The 22,062-nt window shown below is 41.7% G+C and overlaps 2 protein-coding genes across 2 annotated transcripts; one reads left to right on the top strand and one right to left on the bottom strand.

Annotated features, from left to right (window-relative positions):
• Positions 1–1,339: 1,339 nt before the first annotated feature.
• On the bottom strand, positions 1,340–9,820 carry LOC121301853 (peptidyl-prolyl cis-trans isomerase FKBP10-like). Its single transcript, XM_041231512.1, has 10 exons — positions 9,215–9,820; positions 7,292–7,437; positions 6,418–6,607; positions 5,987–6,132; positions 5,285–5,474; positions 4,495–4,640; positions 3,696–3,887; positions 2,866–3,006; positions 2,324–2,487; positions 1,340–2,108 (listed from the first exon to the last, which is right to left on the bottom strand). Exons 1-10 carry the CDS (start codon positions 9,406–9,408, stop codon positions 1,920–1,922), a joined length of 1,698 nt encoding a protein of 565 aa, XP_041087446.1. The 5' UTR covers positions 9,409–9,820; the 3' UTR covers positions 1,340–1,919.
• A 3,193-nt stretch (positions 9,821–13,013) lies between these two features.
• p3h4 (prolyl 3-hydroxylase family member 4 (inactive)) lies at positions 13,014–21,608 on the top strand. Its single transcript, XM_041231510.1, has 7 exons — positions 13,014–13,566; positions 15,471–15,620; positions 15,966–16,137; positions 17,068–17,196; positions 17,724–17,869; positions 19,636–19,719; positions 20,510–21,608. Exons 1-7 carry the CDS (start codon positions 13,096–13,098, stop codon positions 20,657–20,659), a joined length of 1,302 nt encoding a protein of 433 aa, XP_041087444.1. The 5' UTR covers positions 13,014–13,095; the 3' UTR covers positions 20,660–21,608.
• The last annotated feature ends 454 nt before the right edge of the window (positions 21,609–22,062 follow it).

The raw sequence follows: 22,062 nt of genomic DNA, 5'->3' as shown, positions 1-22,062 counted from the left end.
GCCATGCAGTGGCCTGAAACCAAGTGGCTGCTTCTACTCTCAGCTTTACATTTGTACTTGACGCTTCCTCCAGCATCTGGATTAGTAGTGGAACCCAATATAAACCCAAACCTGTCCCGCCAAGACATCTTGAACTGTTCTCTAACACAGGAGACAGATTGCAGGCAATGAATACAAAAGAAAAGCATCTTCACAAATTGGAAGGCTTTCAGCTTGTACAGTGTACGCACGAATGATTCGAACAAGACAAAGGCAAAGCACATAGCCCTTCAAGGTTAACAGAACTAGAGTGTTAACAAAACACTATAATTAAAAGAGCAAATTGAAATCGCAGGTAGATGCCAATTAAAAATGCTCCAAAAATGTATTAAAAAATAGCCCGTCCTCAAATAAAGGCAGTGGTAACTACAATGACTTTTGAAGAACGGTGTCTTGCTTGAGAATTAAATTCACCAGTATGGACAGCATGGTGTGCAAAACTGTTAAATTAAAATAATATTTTGCAGCCGTATCATATTGCTTTAATTCAGGGATCATTATTGATTGTCAAACCATTTTCACCTGGCAGGGCACTGAAACAGCGTGCTTTATCTTATTTGTTTTGTATAAAGTATTCACAGCCCTCCCCTTCGATTTGTTACTTTTGCAAGACTAAAGACTAAAGTGCTGCAGTTCCATCCTTTAAACCAAAACAGCATTTATTTTATAAGCGACGGATGGACCCCTCTTCTGAAAAAATCATTTAAAAGCTACAACAGGTCCAGTTTATTTTAAAAAAACAACACATTTTTTCTTTATTGTACATTTACAAAGAGTACACCTTATAAATAACACAGAAATCATGTGGAGATTAGAGCATGTGAGTGGGGTGGGCATTCTACAGAAGAGCAGAGCTATATACGGGGTTGGGGTCGATTCTATTTCCAAATTCCTTTTTAAAATCAATTCCCAATTCCAATGCAATCAATTCCAACACATCACTGATCAAAATTACAATTTACTGGATTCTGATATAATGAGATTCTCACAGTGGCAACAAATTCCTTAAACTGAAGTCACTGCAATAAAAAAAAAAAAATCAGCTTCAAATGAACACTTCTAATTGGAAACTGATTTTAAAAAAGGAACTGAAATTGAAAAACAGGAATTGACCCCAACCCTGGTGCTATATATATATATATATATATATATATATATATATATATATATATATATATATATATACATACACACATATATATACACACACACATACATATATATATACACATATATATATATATATATATATATATATATATATATATATATATATATATATATATATATATATATAATTTAGTAGTGACAATGTTCCTAACAGATCTCTAGAAGGTATACAATATTAAATGATTTTCACAAAAAAAAAAAAAAAAAAAGTTGAAAAGTTTACATTGCTTGGTTGTCTAGAGCTATGGTCAAACATTTTGCATCACCCTCTAGAATTAATTTTGCTTCATGAAGTCGAATGAAACCTGCTGAACAATGTTACATTAACATATTGAATTACCTAGTGCTTTGTAGTTTAGGAAAATACTGAAATTGACAAAAATTAAATTAAATCTAACATTAAATCTTCATCACCGTCATGGCTTACAGTAGACTTTTGCGATAACATTTTGTAGTTTCTTTGATCACATGACGTTAAATAAAAGACCTAAAATTATGTTCATTTAGTTTTTTTTTTTTTTTTTTTTTTCAAATTGTCTCAATCCTAAAATTTTAGGTGATGCAAAACTGCAATGCCCTAGCTGTAGTCCAGGTTTCTACCTGTATAACCCTGTTCCAGCTGTGCTGTTGTGTGTCGCACTGTATTTCTGCTTTGCTGCAGAGGCCTGCGCTTGTGTCTGTGTCTGACTGCGCAGCTCTGTCTCTGCTGTTCACAGCTCCTCATGCCTCACGCGCTCTGCATCCTCGGCCGATTTCAGCTTGAGCTCCTCGGGGACGATGCGTCCGTCCTTGTTGCGGTCCTGGTTCCCAAACATGTCCTCGATGACATGGTCAGCGTCCTGGCCTGGCTTCAGGCGACCCTTGCCCTCCGCAACGAGACCCTTGATAAAGGTGGTGAACTGGGAACGGAAAAAGGAGAGGAGAGGGGTCAGAGAAATGGTTTCTTCTAGATTTTAAAACTGGTGTGCACATAACAATGAAGAGATTTGCAGATTTCGGGGAAGGCTGGTTTGATTAAAGCGCTTTCAGGACTGTTATAGCTCTTAACCAGTTGGTCGTATGGGACGTTACCAGAGCGCTCCTCCCACCCCCCAGTCTGTTCCTGTGCACCCACCTCCTCCAATGGAACCTCTCCATCCTTGTTGAGGTCCATCTCTTCGAAGAGGTTTTCAGGAAGGTCGCTGAGCCACACGAACAGGTACCCATCCGGAACCCCCACCTCAAAGTCCACCAGCTCCACCTCGAAGCGCAGGACTGCACTGCCAGGAACTCCGCGGGCTAGAGAGAGAGACACAGAGACCGTACCTCAATACCTACTTAGAAGACTGACCATCCGTTTTGAATTTGTGCACTCTATAGATGCAGAAGCACCTCCTGAGAGCGATCGGTCCTCTATCAAAGCCCATCAGATCTCCTATCTTGTACATTAGGACCGAAACAGCTTTTAAATGTTGCAGAATTAGTATGCCTTTTTTTGTAACAGAATTGATTACTCAAGCACGGGACAGTCCGATAGAGGTCTTCACCGGTCCGGCCGGACACAAGGACCCAACCCAACCCGTACCCGAATGGGTTTCGGGTCAGATTCGAATACGTCAAGACCTCTACAGTCTTGTTATAGAAATAAAAGTGTGTGCTACATAGTGCGGGCCTCACCTCCTTTCTCCCCATGGCCCAGGTGTGGGGGCACTATGACAACCCGCCTCTCTCCGACGCACATCCCCTGCAAGCCTGCATCCAAGCCGTCAATCACTTTGTTGGCTCCGAGAACAACTTCTTGAGGGTTTTCGAAATCATTTCTTAAAGATGGAACACACATTGATGCAGGCTGGTGTCACAACACAGCAGGAGGTTTCAGTCTTTGCCCTTCAGGTTCTTCCTGCTTCAAAAGAAGTGACTGTAGCCAGCAATGGTCAATCCATAGGTGTCAAACGTGCAGTTTTGAAAGAAACACACATCTCTTACACTTCCTGGGGTCGGCAGTGTCAGCTTCATCAAAGCAGGTTATTGGCTGAAGACATGTCAGTCAATTAGGGAAGCAAGTGCAACAGATGCGTCTTTCAGAACAGCACATTTGGGACTATGTTGGTCGATGCAAGTGCAAAACAAACACCTTATATTTTTGTTGGCTACAAATACACTGGACTAACTAGTTTTACCAGTGTCACTTTACATTAAGTGGCTCCAATTAATGTGTACTTACAAAGCAGTTGCCTAATACATGTGTACTTGCACATAATTGCAACGTTACTATGCATAGTTGCAATGTTCTTCACGTGCAAGTACACAATTGTATAAAAAAAGGGTGAGGGTTATATCATGCAAAGTACATTGTAACTATGCAAAACATTGCAATTCTGTGCAAGTACACATGCGTTTGGGGGGGGGGGGGGGGGGGGGGGGGGGGGGGACTGGGGGGGGGGGGGGGGGGGGGTTACGTACGGGGGGGGGGGGGGGGGGGGGGGGGGGGGGGGGGGGGGGGGGGGGGGGGGGGGGGGGGTGGGTGCCGTCCAGCATGGAGCAGTTGTAGTGGTACTTGATGAGGTCGTTGGCGCGGGTGGTCTCGTTGCAGTCCTCGGGTTTGAAGGAGCTCACGATCTCCACGGCGTCGGTGGGGTTGTGGAAGTCGATCACGTGGATATCGAAGACCAGCACTGCGGAACCAGGAATGCTCTCACCTCGAGGAGAAAAACGCGCCGCAGAAATACAGCATTAGCCTTTTTTTATACCAGGCCTTTCCAGTTAACACAGGGATGAAAATAAGACTCCCACTGCATAGCAATTGGATCCATTCCTGGCTTTAAAACAAGTTTAATAAGACACACCTGAGCTTGTTTCCTATGCACTGTGGCTAATCAGGCTCATTTTAAAACCTGGAATAGAGGAACCTGCTCTGCAATAGGAGTCTTATTTCCATCCCTGTAATAAAATTTGATTTTCCGCTGCTTGGAGTGGGGGGGGGACGGACGGACGGACGGGACTATCGGATACAAATTTGGCAAAAAAAAAAAAATCAGCATACGAATTAGATCTTCCAATTCTTGATTTACGAAGAGGTAGAAAATAATCCTGCAATGCTGGCTCTCTGAGCTTGGGTTTATAGTTAATTAATCAAGCATTTAGCAGATGCATTTATCCAAAGCGACACAGGCTAGGGGTTGAACTCTGCATCACAACTGCTGCTCAGTGGCCGAGCCGGGACTGAACCTGGAACAAGCCCCTTTCTTTAGCCACTCGACCACCACGCCTTGATAAAATGGACGTCTTTCATTCCTGCCCCCTTACCAGCTCCGCTCTCTCCATAGGCCATGTGCGGAGGCATGATAATTCTCCTCTTCTCCCCAATGCACACCCCCTGCAGAGCCTTGTCCATCCCTGGGATCACGAAGCCCATCCCAATGTACGTGTTGTAGGTGTTGTTGCGAGAGTAGCTGGGGGAAGAAAACAAGGACAGGGAGGGGTAACTGCAGCCGATTTGGGGGTTTGAGATCCCGGAGCATTCAGCTAAGCGGCGAGGGGTTCCACGGATTAGAATTACATTTCCCATCTCCCTGTTACAGCACCCGATCTCTGTATCTTTACACAGTACATTGTTTTGGGATAGAGGGTTTGTGTTCCATCACCACTCCGAATCCACATTCTCTGTCATTTTACTGGACTTTGACTTTTTTACCCAGTCGAATAATAAATCAATCTCTGATGCAGCAGCAGCAGCACTGCAGACTGTCTGATTCTCGGAGCTCGGTTCCTATCAATTATTTAAATTCCTCAGCGGGCTGCAACTTGCCCTTTATTACAGCTATCCCAAGCAAAGATATCAGACAGCCGCCAGACAGACAACACTCCCCTAGTAGATCAGATTGAGCAGACACAAAGGCTTCAAAATAATATTTGAGCTCCCTGCTGTAGACAGTAAATAACTAGTGTTTATATCCATAAGTGCCTTTTTCATTTTGGAACTTTAACCCTTTGACGCATGAAATACTAAAAATAGCTGAAATAAACAATAAGTGTTAGAGAGAGGACCTTGACTGGTGAATCTGCGTCATTGGATTGGACTGTCTTGAGTGCTTACCTGGAGTCAAAGAAGGTTCCGTCGAGCAAGGTCCCATTGTAATGGTATCGGATGTAGTCTCCCGCCATGGACTTGCGCTTGCAGAGATCTGGGATCACCTGGTTCTCAATGGTCACGTCATCCTTGGTGTTGTGGAGATCCACCAGCAGAACGTCAAACATCAGACTGGCTTGAGGAGGAATCTCAGTACCTGGGAGAGGAGAGCAGGGAATGTCGATAACCCCACACTTAGTCAAACACTGAGTGTCCTTATACAGTCTGTGCAACTCCAGCCCCTGGTGTGCAGGTGTGCCATAGAGTTATGAAACATACAATGGCATTGTACATGGAAGGAAATAACTCCTACTGCATAGCAGGTTCCCCCATTCCAGGTTTTACAACATGCTTGATCAGCCACAACGTATTGGATAACAAGCTCATCATTGTCTTATTAAACTCATAATAGGAATCGATCAAACTGCTATGCAATGGGAGTCTTACTTCCATCACTGTTGTATACAATTTGTTAAATAAAGGGATAGTGCTGGTATACTGAAATACATACTACATTATATCATAGGTTAATGTTTTTGGGCGCCAAATCAAGCAGTGGTTTTCGTGATGCGGAGTAATGCACACTTGAGGCTAAGAAAAAACTCTTTCCTCTCTTCACTCTGACCCCTATCAGGTTTCCGACCCCTCCCAAATCGGGTCTCATCTTACCGTATCCCTTCTCTCCGTAGCCCAGGAATGGTGGGATGATAATGTTCCTCCTCTCCCCGACGCACATGCCGATCAGACCCTCATCCATGCCTTTGATCAGCCAGCCGTCGCCCACGTAGGTGTCGTAGGTGTGCAGCTTGCTGTGGCTGCAAGCGAGGAGAGAGAAGCGTTTAAAGAGAGACGAGACCAAACACTAGGCAGCCTCAACAACCAGGGAGAATGCTAACCACCCATAACAGATCTATAGTATAGCTGAAAACACAGACAAACTACACCAGATTCACAAGGCATCCAAAAGACAGCCGATTCACTTCCCCTGGTGTGTTAAACAGGTACAGGCTCTGAAATGGGCCCCATTAGGAAAGCACACAGTTTCAGTGCCACGCAGGCATCTAGGGTAACTGTGGAGCTATCTGCACAGAAACACTTGCCTAGAGTCGAAGGGGGTCCCGTCGAGCAGGGTCCCGTTGTAGTGGTAGCGGATGAAGTCCGATTTCTGGACGGTGCGTTTGCAGTCGTCGGGTTTGTACACTGTCTTGGTCTGGACCTGGTCATCCTTGTTCCAGATGTCCAGTAACACCACGTCGAAGACAAGGGTGGTGTCTGGAGGAATGGCTTTACCTGGCGGGGCAGAGACAAAACGAGAACCGACGGTCAGCCCTGCAGGAAACAGGCTTGTTTCCACGGGAGAAGGGGTTAGGACCAGGGTTACCATGTGACTACGTGAACAGCAGGACTGTTTAGGCTCTTCAACTTGCAACGCAATGCATTCTGGTATGTTTTACCTTTCACAGCAGGACTACACTTACCAGAATGCATTAGGGGTGCGACTTGTACATAAGGACAGCTCTGGCTTTTCAAGTCTCACCGCCAATGCATTCTGGTAACTGTAGTCCTGCTGTGAAATGTACCCGAGGCAGGTGAAATGCACCAGAATGCACTGTGATGAGAGTTGAAAAGCTTGAACTGTCCTAAACCATCCCAGTGCACATGGAGTTACATGGTAACCCAAGTTTGGGTTCCCTTGGTAGCCGATTGCTGTCACCAGTTTTGACGGCAATTTGCAAGGAAGGTATGCCCCCTAGTGGTTAAATAGCACAATTAATTCAGAGATTAAAAAAAAATCTCTAGAATGCAAAAACGTTATATTTTTGTTTTAAATATTACCTTTTAAATACAATAGCGTGCTACCCAATGGGGCATGCGTTTGAAAACAAATCCCCGAGGTAATGATAGGATCTTGACTGCGTAAAATCTAATTATGTGGGTAATTGCCCTAAGGAAAGCTGTGGGTCTGGCACTTACCTGCGCCCAAGCTGCCGTAAGCCAGATGCGGGGGTACGGTGATCTTCCTCTTCTCATTGATGCACATGCCCTGGATTCCACGGTCCATGCCAGAAATCAAGCGACCAACCCCGACCACACCGCTAAAAGCGGATCCTCGCTCATAGCTGTGAGAAGACGGACAACATGTGAAGAACACGGTGTCTGGTATTTGTACCCCATTGTTGATTTGCTGCATGTCCTTTAGTCGAAATCTGATTTATTTAACCCTTTCATCCACGGCGACCTCACATGGGAAAAAAATAAATAAATACATTTAGTTTTATTTTACTAGAGGCTGATTTTTCTTGAGGAAATTTTACACACCAAGAAATGTACCATTTTTAGACTTCAGTTAATTATTTACATTGCGGCGTCATAAAAGCAGCTCGGTTACATTTAGACTTGCGGTTAACAAAATAAGGACGCTATCAGAACAATATAATAACAGAAAAATAAAAACATGTAGATGCCACTTAAAGATTCTCCATAGAATTACAAAGTAGCCGGTCCTCAAATGTTAAGCAGCGAGAGTTGAAGACAAATGCCTCTATGCGAGTTGCAACTAATCACACCACTATGAAAGTACTAGCATGTGTATAAAACATGAGGGTGTATTATTATTATTATTATTATTATTATTATTATTATTATTATTATTATTTGCAATCTCACCACACTGCGTTTGTTTTGCACCGATGTTACTACAAATAGGATATTTACTGGCATTATTTACTGGATATTTACTCCGCTGCTGCCAGTAGATGCACAAAACAAATTCTTAATATAATCCACGCATTGTAGAAGTATCTCTCTTTCTTCAGCCCCGATAGTGTTAAACTACTGCCAGCAGTGTTTGAGGATCGTGTTACTGAAGTGGGATTTGTAGTGTTCGATGAAACCGGACTGCTGCCAGTAGTTTCTTTAGTGGCTCTGATCACTCAGTTCAGTTGCATGTTTTAAACCATCGCATATCAGCAGTAGTACTAACCTGTGCATAAGTGAGACTTTTTTTTTTTTTTTTTTTTTTTTTGTAATTTAAATAATGCATTTTTTAACAGCCTCTCCCCACGTTCCAGAATAAATAATGCCCTCGATACAGATATTTTCGACCTATGCAGGCCAGGTTTAAAGGCTCATTTTGGGTTGGTCCCGGTTTATCTTGCAGAAGTAAAAACAAAACTCAGAGTTTTAATGTATATTCATCTTTAAAAAAAAAAAAAAATATATATATATATATATATATATATATATATATATAATATATATATATATATAATGAGAATCAAATGCAATGATTTTTACATTTTCTTATTAAATAAAAATTTCAAAAAATAGAGCTGGTATAATATTTCTGTAATTGGTACAGAAAAAAAATGGGTAGAAATAAATATGTAGTTGTCAACGCTTAATCCACACACTTTAAGCAACAAGGGAATTTAGTTGAGCATTGGAAGAAAAAAAAAGGATTTGTTTAAAACTGCACAATAGTTGGTCTAACTGAGTTTCAGTAGAATAAGCGATTTGCATTTCCATGCATGCGTAAAAACCTTCTTGCGGACATTTTAAATAAGTTTCTTCCCATGTGGTCAATGGCCTTTGAGGGATGGATGACACGTCTACAGAAATCGAGGCTGCGCAAGAAGTGACTGTCCACGGAAAACAGAGCAGAACACATCTCCCACTGTATCCGTTAATCAAATCGGGCTCTAACTGCATAAGCTGAAAATACACACCGTATCTGCACGAATAATTTTAAGCATGGATGCTGAATATATTGGAACAAAACCAGTTTACACAACGTACCTGTATACTCTGTACTACGAATGCTTGATGTCTGCATCAGCAAATAAATAAGTGGTTTGTGTCTGCAAATTGATCTCTGCATGAATCTGAAAGACTTACCTGGAATCGAACTGCTTTCCGTCTTTAAAGGTGCCGTTGTAGTGATATCGTACCTGGTCCCCCATTTTCACCTCTCTGGGGCAGACCTTGGGGATAAAATATCGGTCTACGACCACGTCTTCCAGGGGCCCGGGGTTGCAAAGTACGCAGACCACCAAAACACTCAGAAAACCTAATAAAAACCTCACCACCATCTTCTCTGTAACTTGTAACGAAGTTTAAATGTTTTTTTTTTTCTAAATTATTTTCTGAAAGCCTTAGAAGCGGAGCAGCTCGTTCTAGGACCAACTTCTTACCTCAAACCCCAATGAAAGTGCGATGACTCGCCTCATTCATTGCTAAGAAGAGGGGGGTTGCTTTTAAAGGAATTTTGTAAACGTGTAAGCGGCCATCGGGGGGGTGATGCTGATTTTAGCTGTCTGTGAATTTTAGGGCGTAACTTGTTGTTTTGTTCGTCAATATTTGCACGCTCTTGGGTGGCGCGTTTTACACACACTGGCTGAACCCAAACCCTAACATCGCATTGATTTATTTGAGTTCGCCCCGTGGTGTGGAAAAAATAAAACTAGGGATAAAATTTAGCACACTAAACAATTATGGCCGGTTTAAGAAAGGACCTGCGCTTCCCAAGTTGGAGAAAATACCTCAGGGTCCTAAACTCCAATGCAAATAGATTTGTTTGTCTGCAACATCACGGTTTTCCGAGTTGTACTTTTGCAAATACACTTGCCTCTATTGTGGCGTACTCCGCGTCGAGTGTTACATTAAGCAGACGCTGCAAGCATTATTAATCTTACGTGTTGACGTTGTTTTCTGAGGTAGACTGGCCCCCTTCCTGTTGGATGGGGGTGTGCTCTACCTGGTTAAAAACACAAGTCGACCGTGTTTTCCGCTCTGTCCCAGAGACCCTGCTCAAAGTAGATATAGTGGTCCCTGGTCACAAAACTTGAAGGGATGTTTGTCTCCAATGCAAATATATTTCATGCAATCCTTTTTTTCAAGTATTTATCAGCAGGGCAGAGGTGTGTTCCCATTTTCAAAGAGATTGATATAAAACCAAAACGCTCTTATATATTCATTAAAACCTAAGATAGTATACAGCGATAAAAAAAGGAAGAAAAATAAACTCTAGAAACGATTGGCGTCAGCGCCTCTTCGCAACTACAAACGTTTAGTTTGATGTCGCGAATGGGTCATTTAAATCACAATTGATTTTTCGCACAGAGAGATGTCTATGCCAAACGTGCGGTATTTTTAAAGAAAAAAAAAGACAATAACCTAACACATTTTGGCAACCAAGCATTTGCAGAAAAAATAAATATTTGTGACCAATCGTTTTACAGCTATGGATTAGTTATATATAACACTACGACTACTACTGATAATAATAATAATAATAATAATAATAATAATAATAATAATAATAATAATAATAATAATAATAATAATAATAATAATAATAATAATAAATAGCCTAATGATGACGATGCTAACAATTCGTATGAGTATTATTAGTATTATAAAAGGAAAGCGATATTTTGCAGTATTGAAAAATAAAAGTTCTTCGATGCTGGCATATTTGCCATTTCCAAAGATTCTTGCTAGGATTGCATTTTTAATGTCCTTTACCGTGCTAAAACTGCCTAATCATTTTTTTTTTTTTAAAAACTGTTCGTTTCTTAGCTGGGTTGCAACTTAGTTTGTACAGAACTTGATCCTCTTGCTTGTGACGTCCATGTGTACAGCATGTAGTTACTGGCACGCACAGGGCAGCAACAATTCCTGCAGATATTGAGGACCAAGGGCGTTTAGTGTCTTAAAAGTAGTCAGCAGAATTTTAAAAGCAATCATAAATTTAAGTGATATATTGTGAAGGGCTTGTGGGTGCTGTGATGCATTCTAGCTGCAGCACTTTGAGCTGGAGCTGGCAGTAAACAGCACATTGCAGTAATCCAACCAGAAAGAACAAGAGCGAGTCGTGCATACCTGGGAATTGTCTTTGCGATTGCAAGAGGCAGGACTGGCTTTTATGACTTACAATGAAAAAGAAAACTATCGAAAGACGGGTTCCTGGCTGTTCAATATAACCCATTTGGTGTGATTTATTGCATAAGGAAATCTTTCAGAGTATACGGAATTAGTGAAATATGAAACCAAGGAAACCTACGTATGCATCTTTAAAAACCACCCCTCTTGAAATTTCTAGAAATATTTTATTAGCTTGCTTTAGCACCGTTTTCTCTATGTTGGATACGCATGCATTAACTTTAGTGTCTGACAAGGTTAAACTATATACTTATTATCTAAAAAAAAGTGGGGGAAAAGTTCCACTGGCTCCTGCCTAGCAGCCAATTTTACAACCAAACAAATGCCTGAATTAGCGCTTGTTTTAATACATCGCAGCGAGAGTGGCTCAAGGGCGCTGTGGCAGCACCCCCTTGGCTTTGCGTGGCTTCTTCCACCATACACAGGGGTCACAGTTTTGTTCAATGGCTTTCAGAACCCCGGCTGTAACACTTGTTCCAGTGCCACTGAAGTGACTGTATGCAGTATAAAAATAGACACAGAGATACTTGACATGGTTCAATTGTGCACACTAGATATAGCCCTAGCAGATCAGTAGACCCCCTTGCACCGGAATTCCTATCCCCGTGAGGGGTCTTACACATTTGACCACTTCGAGTTTCGCCAACACCAAACACTAAACCCATATCTACTAACAACACGTCTTAGAACCAGGAGGCAGTCGCACATTGTGAGACCGAGTACTGTGCGTTTGTATGTTACGGATTTGATTTTAATACACGATTGTAATAACAAATAGGGACCAAAGGCAATGGACCGGGATCGTACATGTTGGTACCTCTAAGCTGCTGCTGTATAATAAACAAATACAAATCGTTTGGGTTTGGGGTGGTGGTGGTGAGGTTTATCTTTAAAAATAAATAAATAACCTCCACATGAAATGAATTGTTAATGGCGGAATTTTGGTAACTGGCCAAAATGCCTGATGCTTAAATGGTTAATATATTGCGTTGTACGGAATGGAATTATTTGATGATTTATAATAAATCACTTTTTGATCATTCGCTGTGAGGCCTAGTTATAGAGCCATAGGCGCCCTAAAAAGTTTAGGCACACACACACACACACACACACACATTATATATATATATATATATATATATATATATATATATATATATATATATATATATATATATATATATATATATATATATATAAACTGCGCGCAGTGCACATTTAAAAATTTTTTGTACACAAACGATGACTGTCGTCCTTTTACTAACTATCGTAAACATTAGTAAACCTTGCGTGTACATTTGTCTAATATAAAACGTTCTCTACAGAAACGTAGAGCTTGTGTAAATAGTTATTCCTGTAGCTTACTATTGGCACAGTAGGCAACAAATATTGGCTACAACTACTAGTGCATTGCTATTTTACGCACGTATATGGCGTAATACAGTCATAGCTGAAATTTCACATTTATTTTAGTTTCTTAAAGTAAATATAATCAAAAGAACTATATATATATATATATATATAATATATATAGATATATATATATATATATATATATATATATATTACAATGTTTTGGGTTGACTGAGTTAAGTTGAGTCGTGAAATTGAAGAAGTGCTTACGCACTGACTGTGTGTTACAAAAGCCGTGATACTGGGTCCACTTTGGGCTTTGGCCGATGGTTTTTTTTTTTGAAAAAAAAACTTTCCTTCCACTTTTTTTTTTTTTTTTTTTTTTTTTAAACTCCTCAGACTCGGCCAGTCTACGTGCAGAGAAAGACATGCTTATGCCACCATAACTGCGGGGAAAAGGAAAACGCATCATTTAAAGTAACATGGAACCTCACCGCAAGAACGCAAGCAAAACTCTGATCTACTTTTACGTGTGCGCGGCTTTATATGTGTCCATCGAAGCCCAGTATGAGAAATACAGCTTCAGGAGCTTTCCGCAGAGCGAACTGGTGCCCCTAGAAACTGCCTACGGGTACGCACTGGATCAATATGCAGCTGAAAACTGGGAGGACAGCATCAAATACCTGGAGATGAGTTTACGAATACACCGACTACTGAAGGACAGTGAGGCGTTCTGCAGCTACAACTGCAGCAAAGTCGGCAGAGACCTTCAGGGTGCTCCCCTTGCGGACAGCGAGCTCCAGGTTTTTAATCACGTCTTACAAAGAGCCTCCTGCTTAAAGAAGTGCAAAGCCAGTTCCCCCGTGTTCTCTGTCCCCTACCCTCGCAAAGACACCCTGGAAGCGTTTTATAACAGGATTCCTTACAGGTATCTACAGTTCGCCTATTTTCAGGTGAGGCGAGAAGTTCCAGAAATACTATAAAAGTTTGAAATCCAGCAAGTTATGGCATCTTATTAAAATGGGATATTATTATTTTTAAACATTGGTATCATAATCATAATACATATTGTTATTGTTAATTTTGTATGTCATATTTAATAACCAGTAGCTGTGATCCATGAACGAGAAACGTTGATTGATTTAAGAATTTTAATTGTGTAAAGGCCGCTATGTGTGTAGCTGTGCATGCTTGTAGCTTTCCATTCCAAGTATATCAAAGTACAGTAGAATCACATTGATCTTTACAGTGAATGCTTAGAATACAGAGCAATATCATATCATATATATAATACAAAAAAAAAATGTTAGTACTTTTAAATTACTAAATCTCCCTAGGGGAGTAGCCTCCTCTATTATATAGTTACACTATTTTTTATTTTAAAGGTTTGAGCTGTGTCTGGCCGGACAGTGGAATGTCTACATTTTTGTGTGAATAAGTGAAACAGTGTTTTAATTTATTAGTTTTCCGTGACGGAAATGCGCTTTAGAATTGCCACGTCCCCCAGTCTGCTCTCATTCACGGTCGGGCGCAATGAATCAATCAGACCCATCTCCTGCGTAATATTACGGGCAGTGGCGGTGCTAGCTGATGGGGGCCCGAAGCAGAAATATTTTTTTGCCTCCCCCTTTGCTTTCTATTTTTTTTTTATTACCATCTCCTTTAAATTGTAATTGATTGCTGTTAATCCGACTCTTAATTAAAACTTTGATAAACCTGTAAACTTTGAAATGAATTTAGCTGATACAGTGACAGGGTGATTTTCAAAGTTTTTTGCTCCAGCTAAATGTGCGTCTTATTTTTAAAAGTAATTGTAAAAATGTCAAAGTGCAAATCTAGCTAGAGAAAATATAGGAATGGAATAGAGAAATACAATTTTCATATATATATAAAATATCTATAGTACGTGGAAGGCCACTGATCTAGGTCAGCTTGCAGACTGTTCTGTTTGGACAGCAGCGCTAGCATGTCCTGTGTAGCTGGTTAGCTGGTAGCATTGGACCATTTGTTTGCCCATCCTCAGGGAGGTGTGTGACTTGTTTGGTCAAAGTAAACTGTGATGTGGACAAACTGGCGGAATGTCTGGTGTTTGACCAAAAGAAACATTCCAACCATAAGAGGATTCTTCGTTGACACAGCTGGGCTGTTTTTACTTCAATTTATTTTAAAAGTAGCAAACAATGTGTTCTCTTGTGTGCTCCATTGTGCTGCTTTAAACATCAGAGCGTTTCAATACTGGACAGAGCAACTTACACGTAACCCCTATCTTGCCCTAAGAGATATTAAGTGGGATAAAAATCTGCTGTTTGTCTGTTAATAACCATTGTGAGATAATAAGTAGAGGGTGACAACAGCAGGGTGATAGTAAGCAGGTTGCACTGTATTACAGTTGTTGAAAATTAATTGTTACACCTTTTTTTTTGGTGAGGGGGCAATGGCACTGACACTTCTTCCTCACAGGTCAGCTACCCTGTGCTTCTGTTGAGCTGAGACTGTTGCCAAATTGGTTTGTGGTGCTGAGATGCTGACAAACTCTCACAAGAGGCCATAAGACGACTACGCTTGCCTAAGCAGGATTAGACAGCCGAGGTGAAATGCACGAGAGGATAGTTAAATTGAAAGCCAGCAATACTAAAAGGCTCTGTTGGGACAGGGCAGTTTGGAACCGTTCAGGCTTTTTAACTCAAAGCGCAATATGTTCTGGGGTCTCAAACTGCCCAGGTGTACATGGAGTCGTATGGTAACCCTGTCAGAAAAGAGCTCAGTGGGCAGGGTTTTCACTTTCTACACTCCGTGGGGTGTGAAGCGGGCCACTTGCAACCGGGAAAGCTAATCACTGCTGTGCTTGTACCTGCAGAGGAACAACCTGGAAAAGGCTGTGTCTGCAGCTCACACCTTCCTGCAGAGGAGCCCCAAAGACCCTATGATGCTGAAGAACCTCAACTACTTCAAGACCCTCTTCGAGGTGGATGAATACCTCATCGACCTGGAGGAGCAGGCCTACCAGGTGGGACCGCGAGAAGGGACTGTGGGTTGGAAGTGGCTGGGGTGGCCTTAATAACATTCTCATTATCAGAAGAGCCGCTCTTTAGTTCAAAGGCCTGTAATAAAAGTGCTATAGCACAGTGTGTTTTTAAGGTAATGGGTTACGTACATTTTGTTACTTCCCTTATAACAGTTTACCATAGTAAGAGCATAGCAAAGTGTATTAAAGCACAGTGAAAGCGTAGATAAAGAATAGCAAGGTGAGGTAAGGTAAAGGGGGGGTTCACAACCAATTCGTAAAAGATTGTTACATTTGTTCTTATGTATCATAAAGTTCTTGTGTCTCATCCCTTAACTCCCCTTCCAGAGCCTGTTCGTGAAGTCAGTGAAGCTGTACAATGCAGGCGATTTCCGCAGCAGCATTGCTGGCATGGAGCAGGCAGCCAGAGAATATTTCCAGGTATATGAGCTATGCCTGGCAGCCTGTGAGGGTGCCCACGAGGTCAGGGAATTTAAGGACTTCTACCCCGCTGTGGCAGGTCAGTGACCCCCGAGCGACCAGAACGGGACACCTTCCTGTCAACCCCCCCCCCCCCCCCCCCTCCACTCCTTCCCCCAATTAGCAGCTTCTGTCCTGACCCAGGAGGTCACAGGACCAGGTGCTGCTATCCAATGTTCTGTTCCCTTTCAGTGCTATGGAAGATGATGTAAAATGTTTGCAGGCTCATGTATTACTGTAGGTGAGACTGGACCTGTCAGAGGGGACTAGGTGGTACAAGTTTAGGGTTAGGGTTGGGGATAGGGTTAGGGTTGGGGAAAGTTGTCTTTAAATTAGGGTTTTAGTTGAAAGTGCATGGATATAGACATTCCCAAATATTGCTTCCTATGGGGAATGGATATCCAGGGTCTTTGCATGATTCCAAGTCTCTACTCAGGCATTACGTTTCTTGAGGCTCAAAAGGGCTGCCGATTCCTTACAGAACAAATTAATGCATGTGTTTACCCAGCCGCCACCTGTCCCACAGACCCATGATAGCCTCATATGAGGATGGCATTGTTTTCCTTTATAAAGCAGTATTCCATGCACAAAAGAGTTGAAGGTGTAGCAACTATGGTGTAAAAATCATAGTATATGTGGAGTTCTAAGTGGAAAGCATGGGAACTCCCAGAAGAAACTGGAGCAGAAAGCTGCTCTATCGTTTGTACATTTTCAAAGTTCAGCTGATACTGGGAGCAGAGAAATGATACTAGAGCTGATAAAGTAAAAATTACCGCACTTTTAAACACAAATGAGCACAAGCAGTAGGGAATTCTAATAAATATTAGAGGTGGGCTCAGTATGGGTTTCTCAATAACGTGTACTTTATTGAATGATCTTTTTTTTTTTTATGATGTTTGTTGAGTTATTGTGCTGATGAAATCAGTCAAGCAGGAGCATTCTAATGCGGATTCTCGTCCCGTGTTCTCAGATCACTACGCGGATGTTCTAGTATGCAAAGTGAAGTGCGAGGCCGACCTCACTCCCAACGTGGGGGGCTTCTTCGTGGAAAAGTTTGTGGCCACCATGTATCACTACCTCCAGTTCACCTATTACAAATGTAAGTGACACCGTCTTTTCGTGGTAAGAGCGAGAGAGCTGCACATTTACCACAGTAAATTTGCACAGTATTTTATGCATTTGTCCCATGCTTATACTTTTAATTTAATATAGTTTACCCTGTTTTTTAAAAACCACTCTGGCTTATTTACCTTAGTTTTTTTTTATTTATTTGTAATATGCTGTACTTTACCATACCTCTCTGGGCTTTACAGTGCTTACCTATGCTTTACCATGCTCTCGCAATTCTTTATTACACTGTGCTGTGCTTTTACCTTTTACAAAGGTAGTGACTAAGATATGTTATACAAAGGAGCGGGACCATTTGAAATGCAGTATATAAGACCTAGATCAGTTAAGCGTCCCAATTACTGATCTGTGCATTCCTTGACATCTTCCCCAGCATCAGTCAGAATGCACAATAAGCTGAATTCACTTTGTTAGCAAACTGTACTAACCAGTTGGATGGATTCTAACTTAGTTCCGCATTAGTTAAACACTGATGTTGTTTTTTTCTTGTCCTGCCAGTGAACGATGTTAAGAATGCCGCGCCGTGTGCCGCCAGCTACCTGCTGTTTGACCCCCAAGATGAGATCATGCTTCAGAACATGGTTTACTATCGCTTCTACCGGGAGCAGTGGGGCTTGGAGGACAACGACTTCAAACCCAGACCTGTAAGTTCAGCCTGGCCAGTGTAACGGGCTGTTATACACTGCCATTAGGGATGCTGTCCCATGAGAAAAGCTCTCTAAACACGAATGCAGATGAGCCCGACTGACTCTTCTGCGTTGTGGTTAAGACGCTTGCTTGCGGTGCGCGGGGTCGCCAGTTCGCACCCAGCCAACCGCACTGTCCGTTTTTTAAACTGCGTTCTTAGGTGTACTGTCGCCTGACTCTGCTTTGTAAAGGTGGGTAGGCAGGTAGGTAGAAGGTTTTAAGTACAAGTTAAATAAAAGCTGAGAGGATTGAAGCGAAAAAGTGGGTTAGCGCCTTCATAAACTGGACAGCCTGCACTGTGCTTCGTGGGAAATTGAATGTAAAGCTGAGGGGAGAAAATAAGGCACTTTTTCAGGAACGGTAGCTTGAAACCTGGTTCCAGGAGACCGGGAGACCTAGTTTGAGGCAACTTTGCTGTATCAAACCCTGACTCTCCCCTGGTGTGCCGTGCAGTGGCCTGAAAGCAAGTTCCAAGCCACAAAAGTGGCTTTGTCTTCCCCTCAGCTTAAGGCTTGACGAAATGTCACTGAGCAGAGAAAGCAGAAAAAAGGGGTACAGGCACTAAGTGTTTGCTTTCAACAGAGTGTTACTTGTACAATATAATGAACCTTTCCTTTTAAAGACAAGGAGAAACCAGATGTCCACGTTGTTTGTTTGGATTTTAATTGGAAAAAAAATAAAACTCCCGAGATGACTGGCGATCAGTACATTAGTAACTTCTATGTCTGGAAAGCAAGAGGATATAGCTTCTGTTTTTCTTCCATTCACTTCCTCCCTGCTCCCTTTAATAGCTTTGCCAGCACCCACTTATCTGAAACAATCCACTGCTTTGTGTGGATCACTGTCTCTAGGGAAGCCTCAAGCAGCTTGCTATGAAAGCTTAGCCACAGTACAGGCTATTCCATTGTAAACGCCAGTAAACCCATTGCCGACAACAACGACTACAGCAACAGGAAAAGAGTGTGCACAAACTGCACTGCAGCTTTACATTATATAAGGAATAATCTGAAATGCAATTACTGCCTTAAATCCACATTTTTCTAGACTGACCGTTTTCTCACTTTCTGATCCAATATCTGCATTTCGTTGTTGCATAGTTGGGTTAAAATACATTTTCTTCTTGCTTCCTCATAAATCCAATTAATCTGATATCTGGATGTCCTTTCGATATGATTTTGCAGCTGTTCTGAAGCTAAGAAGTTTGTTTTTATTATCTACAGGAGGTCTTATTATCTTACAGGGGTCATGTCTTACAGATGGAAATCCTTACTACTGATTATAACAGTAGAATATATAGCGCATGATATTGATGCGACACTGCAGAGATGGTAATAGGACTCCCATTGCATAGCAGTGTGACCCATTCCTGTTTTTACTATGAGTTTAACAAGACTTGCCTGAGCTTGTGACCTACACTGTGACTCAGACTCATTTTAAAATAGGAGAAACTACTATGCATTAGGAGTCTTATTTCCATCTCTATACTGCAGTCTGAAATGTCCTTGCATTGGATAGCTTGCATCAGATGGAAATCACACAAATTCGCATTAAGATTGCCTTTACTGTTTAATGATGTGTATTTAATTACAGTATATGCTACAAGAGGAGCCTCCTGATTCTGAAGATCCCTGTTTTGTAATTGTAACCTCTGTTTGTTTTTGAATGAGAATTTCTAGAAAAAAATGCATTTTAACATGAAAGCTGTCTTTAATTTGTGCTTCAGGAGGCTCTTCAGTACTTTAATATCACCACCATACAGAAACAGATGCTGGAGTTTGCGCAGCACTACCTCCAATCAGATGACGAGGTAAGAAGACGACCCTGGGTTCGAGTAGAAAACAACAGCCTTCCTTCTCAACTGAGCTCAGTTTAGCTCTATATTACAAAACCAACACACAATTCAGCAGTTTCTGCTTGAGAGAGATGCAGGAATGAACAGCAGGGGGCAGGTTTGAGGAGCGCTGTTGCAGAACTGTGATGGGAATCTCTCATTGCGTCTGACTGCCTTTCTGTAATAGAACATAGCGAAAGCATAGGGAAGCATTGTAAAAGCCCAGAGAGGTATGGTAAATGATATTACAAAAACAAACCATATTAAACTATGATAAATGCATAGTATAACCATTGCAAAAGCATGGGGAAATTGCAGAAATACCTTTCTTAAAGGCAGTACATTTGTCCCTCAACATTCATGAGCACCCAGAATATAAACACATACGTTAAAAAACAAAATGGACAAAAACTACTGTTAAAATAATCCGCAGTTTTGGTGTCAACAGCAATGGTTATTTTCCTCACAGAAAATTGCTTTGGCTTTAAAACAGAGCCCTTAGAATTCAGGATTTGAAATACGACTCCTACTGCATAGCAGTTTTAACCCACTACAGGTTTTAATACATGCTTAAAAACCCAGAATGGATCAAACTGCTCTGCAATCGGATTCTTATTTCTTTAAGTCTTATACTATGCATTTACCATAGTTTACCATCACTGGAATTGCTTATCCCCAATCATAGGTTCAAAGTCCAATAGACATCTATAGAAGTTGAGTGTTATGAATAGTGGTGTTAAAAGGTCCTTGTTTAATCTCCTCTCAGGATGTGGTGAGCCCTGAAATGACAGAGACCTCCTCAGATGAGCCCCCAGACTCCGAGTTTGAGGGAGTTGGAGATTACGAGGAATCCATCTACTCTACATGGTGGCAGGAGCCAAAAAGCAAGGGTGATGCAGGGGAGCCTTACGTCTGACACGACACTGGACTCATACGAATTCTATTATCACGGCACACTGGTTTCATCAGGCAACCAGCTCTCTTCTGGCCATCCCAAGTGAACTATTCATTTTGAGCAGCAGCATGTGCCTGTGCAGCAATGACCAAACAGAAATAATCCCTCTTTTCCACTGTACAGCCGAGCCGCGCCGGGCTCAGGAGCGGCCTGGTTGCATTTCCGCTGCATTGCCCGAGCTGTGTAGCTGACGTGACACGCAGCGAAAGTGCCAAGTTGCATGCAGACGATGCAGCATTAAGAGCCGCCATGATTTGAGTTAAGAATTGTGGATCCAGAGGCTATGCTTGTGTTTTTCATTTCTGGAGTACAAAGAAACGTACTGGTTTCTCCCCCGAATCGACGCACGCCATGCCGTTCGTCTCCCTCAAGTGTAATGACGAAAAATCATTAACTCTGCCCCTGGCTCCGCTCGGCTCCCAGCCAGATTCAGATGTGTTGTGAGGCCAGAGTTTCATGGTTTTGTTCTCGCTCAGCTCCACAGGTAGCCAGTGGAAAAGCACCTGCCTGGGGCCGTCACGGCTCACATGTGCCAGTGGAAAAGGGATATTAAAGGGAAGGTAAATAGATGGTGTGCAAGTGAAGGTAAAACCAGTTTGCAGTGTCCTAGTCATTTTAAGTCTGCAGTCTATCTAATTTAAAATGTGCATGCTTTATAAAACTGTTAGATTGTGGTCAGATTCCTTAAAATCACATCAAGCCATTTTAAACCTGAAAGTTGTGCCTTTTTAAAAATTTCTTCAGAATCGGGTTTTGCAAAAAATAAAAATAGAATTCTGAAACCCGCTCCCCTTTAAGGTGTTAGTGTTTACCGTTGACTGTAACAGGAAATGATTGTGCTGTTATTTAAAAACAAATATTGTGGAGGAAATTGTAATAAATAAATACAATAAATAAAAAAATAAATAACGTGGAGTGTCCACTGGTAGTCTTTTATTAATGAATTAAACAGCTGTTTTGATATTCAGACAACAGTGTAATCCAGAGCTGTTCATGAAATGTCGATGGCCAGAAAAAAAAAAAAAAAACACGAAAACAAAACAAATGAAAAACAAACACCACTCCAGCATGTACCTGCTGAATAGACGTGTTTCCTGCTTCAACAACACAGTAGCCATTTGCTTTAGCATTTGACTTCTGTCCCTTTGCAGTGCTGCTGTGCTACTACGACTCTACCACTAGGGGTCGTAACCGGGCAATTAAATGGTTCATTTTAACAAAATACGTAGTTACTCTGGTGGCCTGGGTATGTATGGCAGTTTAACATACCTTGCATTGTAACGCCAGTCTGATGTCAGGCTTCCAGTTTTGAGCTTCGTCTTCAAGTCTCACAGTGCATTCGTAATTGCACGTCGATGCCCACG

The sequence above is a fragment of the Polyodon spathula genome, chromosome 28, assembly GCF_017654505.1.
Source record: "Polyodon spathula isolate WHYD16114869_AA chromosome 28, ASM1765450v1, whole genome shotgun sequence".
Taxonomy (NCBI): domain Eukaryota; kingdom Metazoa; phylum Chordata; class Actinopteri; order Acipenseriformes; family Polyodontidae; genus Polyodon; species Polyodon spathula.
The sequence above is the reverse complement of the archived record's forward strand: the minus strand, read 5'-3'. Positions and strand labels throughout refer to the sequence as shown.

What these genes read in the sequence shown, in the direction of transcription:
- LOC121301853 (XM_041231512.1), bottom strand. Translation starts at nt 9,408, where the DNA reads ATGGTGGTGAGGTTTTTATTAGGTTTTCTGAGTGTTTTGGTGGTCTGC. An exon ending in CACCCACCCCCCCCCCCCCC is followed by an intron (nt 3,007 to 3,695) that starts CCCCCCCCCCCC and finishes CATCTTTAAGAA; the next exon opens with ATGATTTCGAAAACCCTCAA. An exon ending in GAGAGGTTCCATTGGAGGAG is followed by an intron (nt 2,109 to 2,323) that starts GTGGGTGCACAG and finishes TTCCGTTCCCAG; the next exon opens with TTCACCACCTTTATCAAGGG.
- p3h4 (XM_041231510.1), top strand. Translation starts at nt 13,096, where the DNA reads ATGGAACCTCACCGCAAGAACGCAAGCAAAACTCTGATCTACTTTTAC. An exon ending in CTTCTACCCCGCTGTGGCAG is followed by an intron (nt 16,138 to 17,067) that starts GTCAGTGACCCC and finishes CCGTGTTCTCAG; the next exon opens with ATCACTACGCGGATGTTCTA. An exon ending in ACCTCCAATCAGATGACGAG is followed by an intron (nt 19,720 to 20,509) that starts GTAAGAAGACGA and finishes ATCTCCTCTCAG; the next exon opens with GATGTGGTGAGCCCTGAAAT.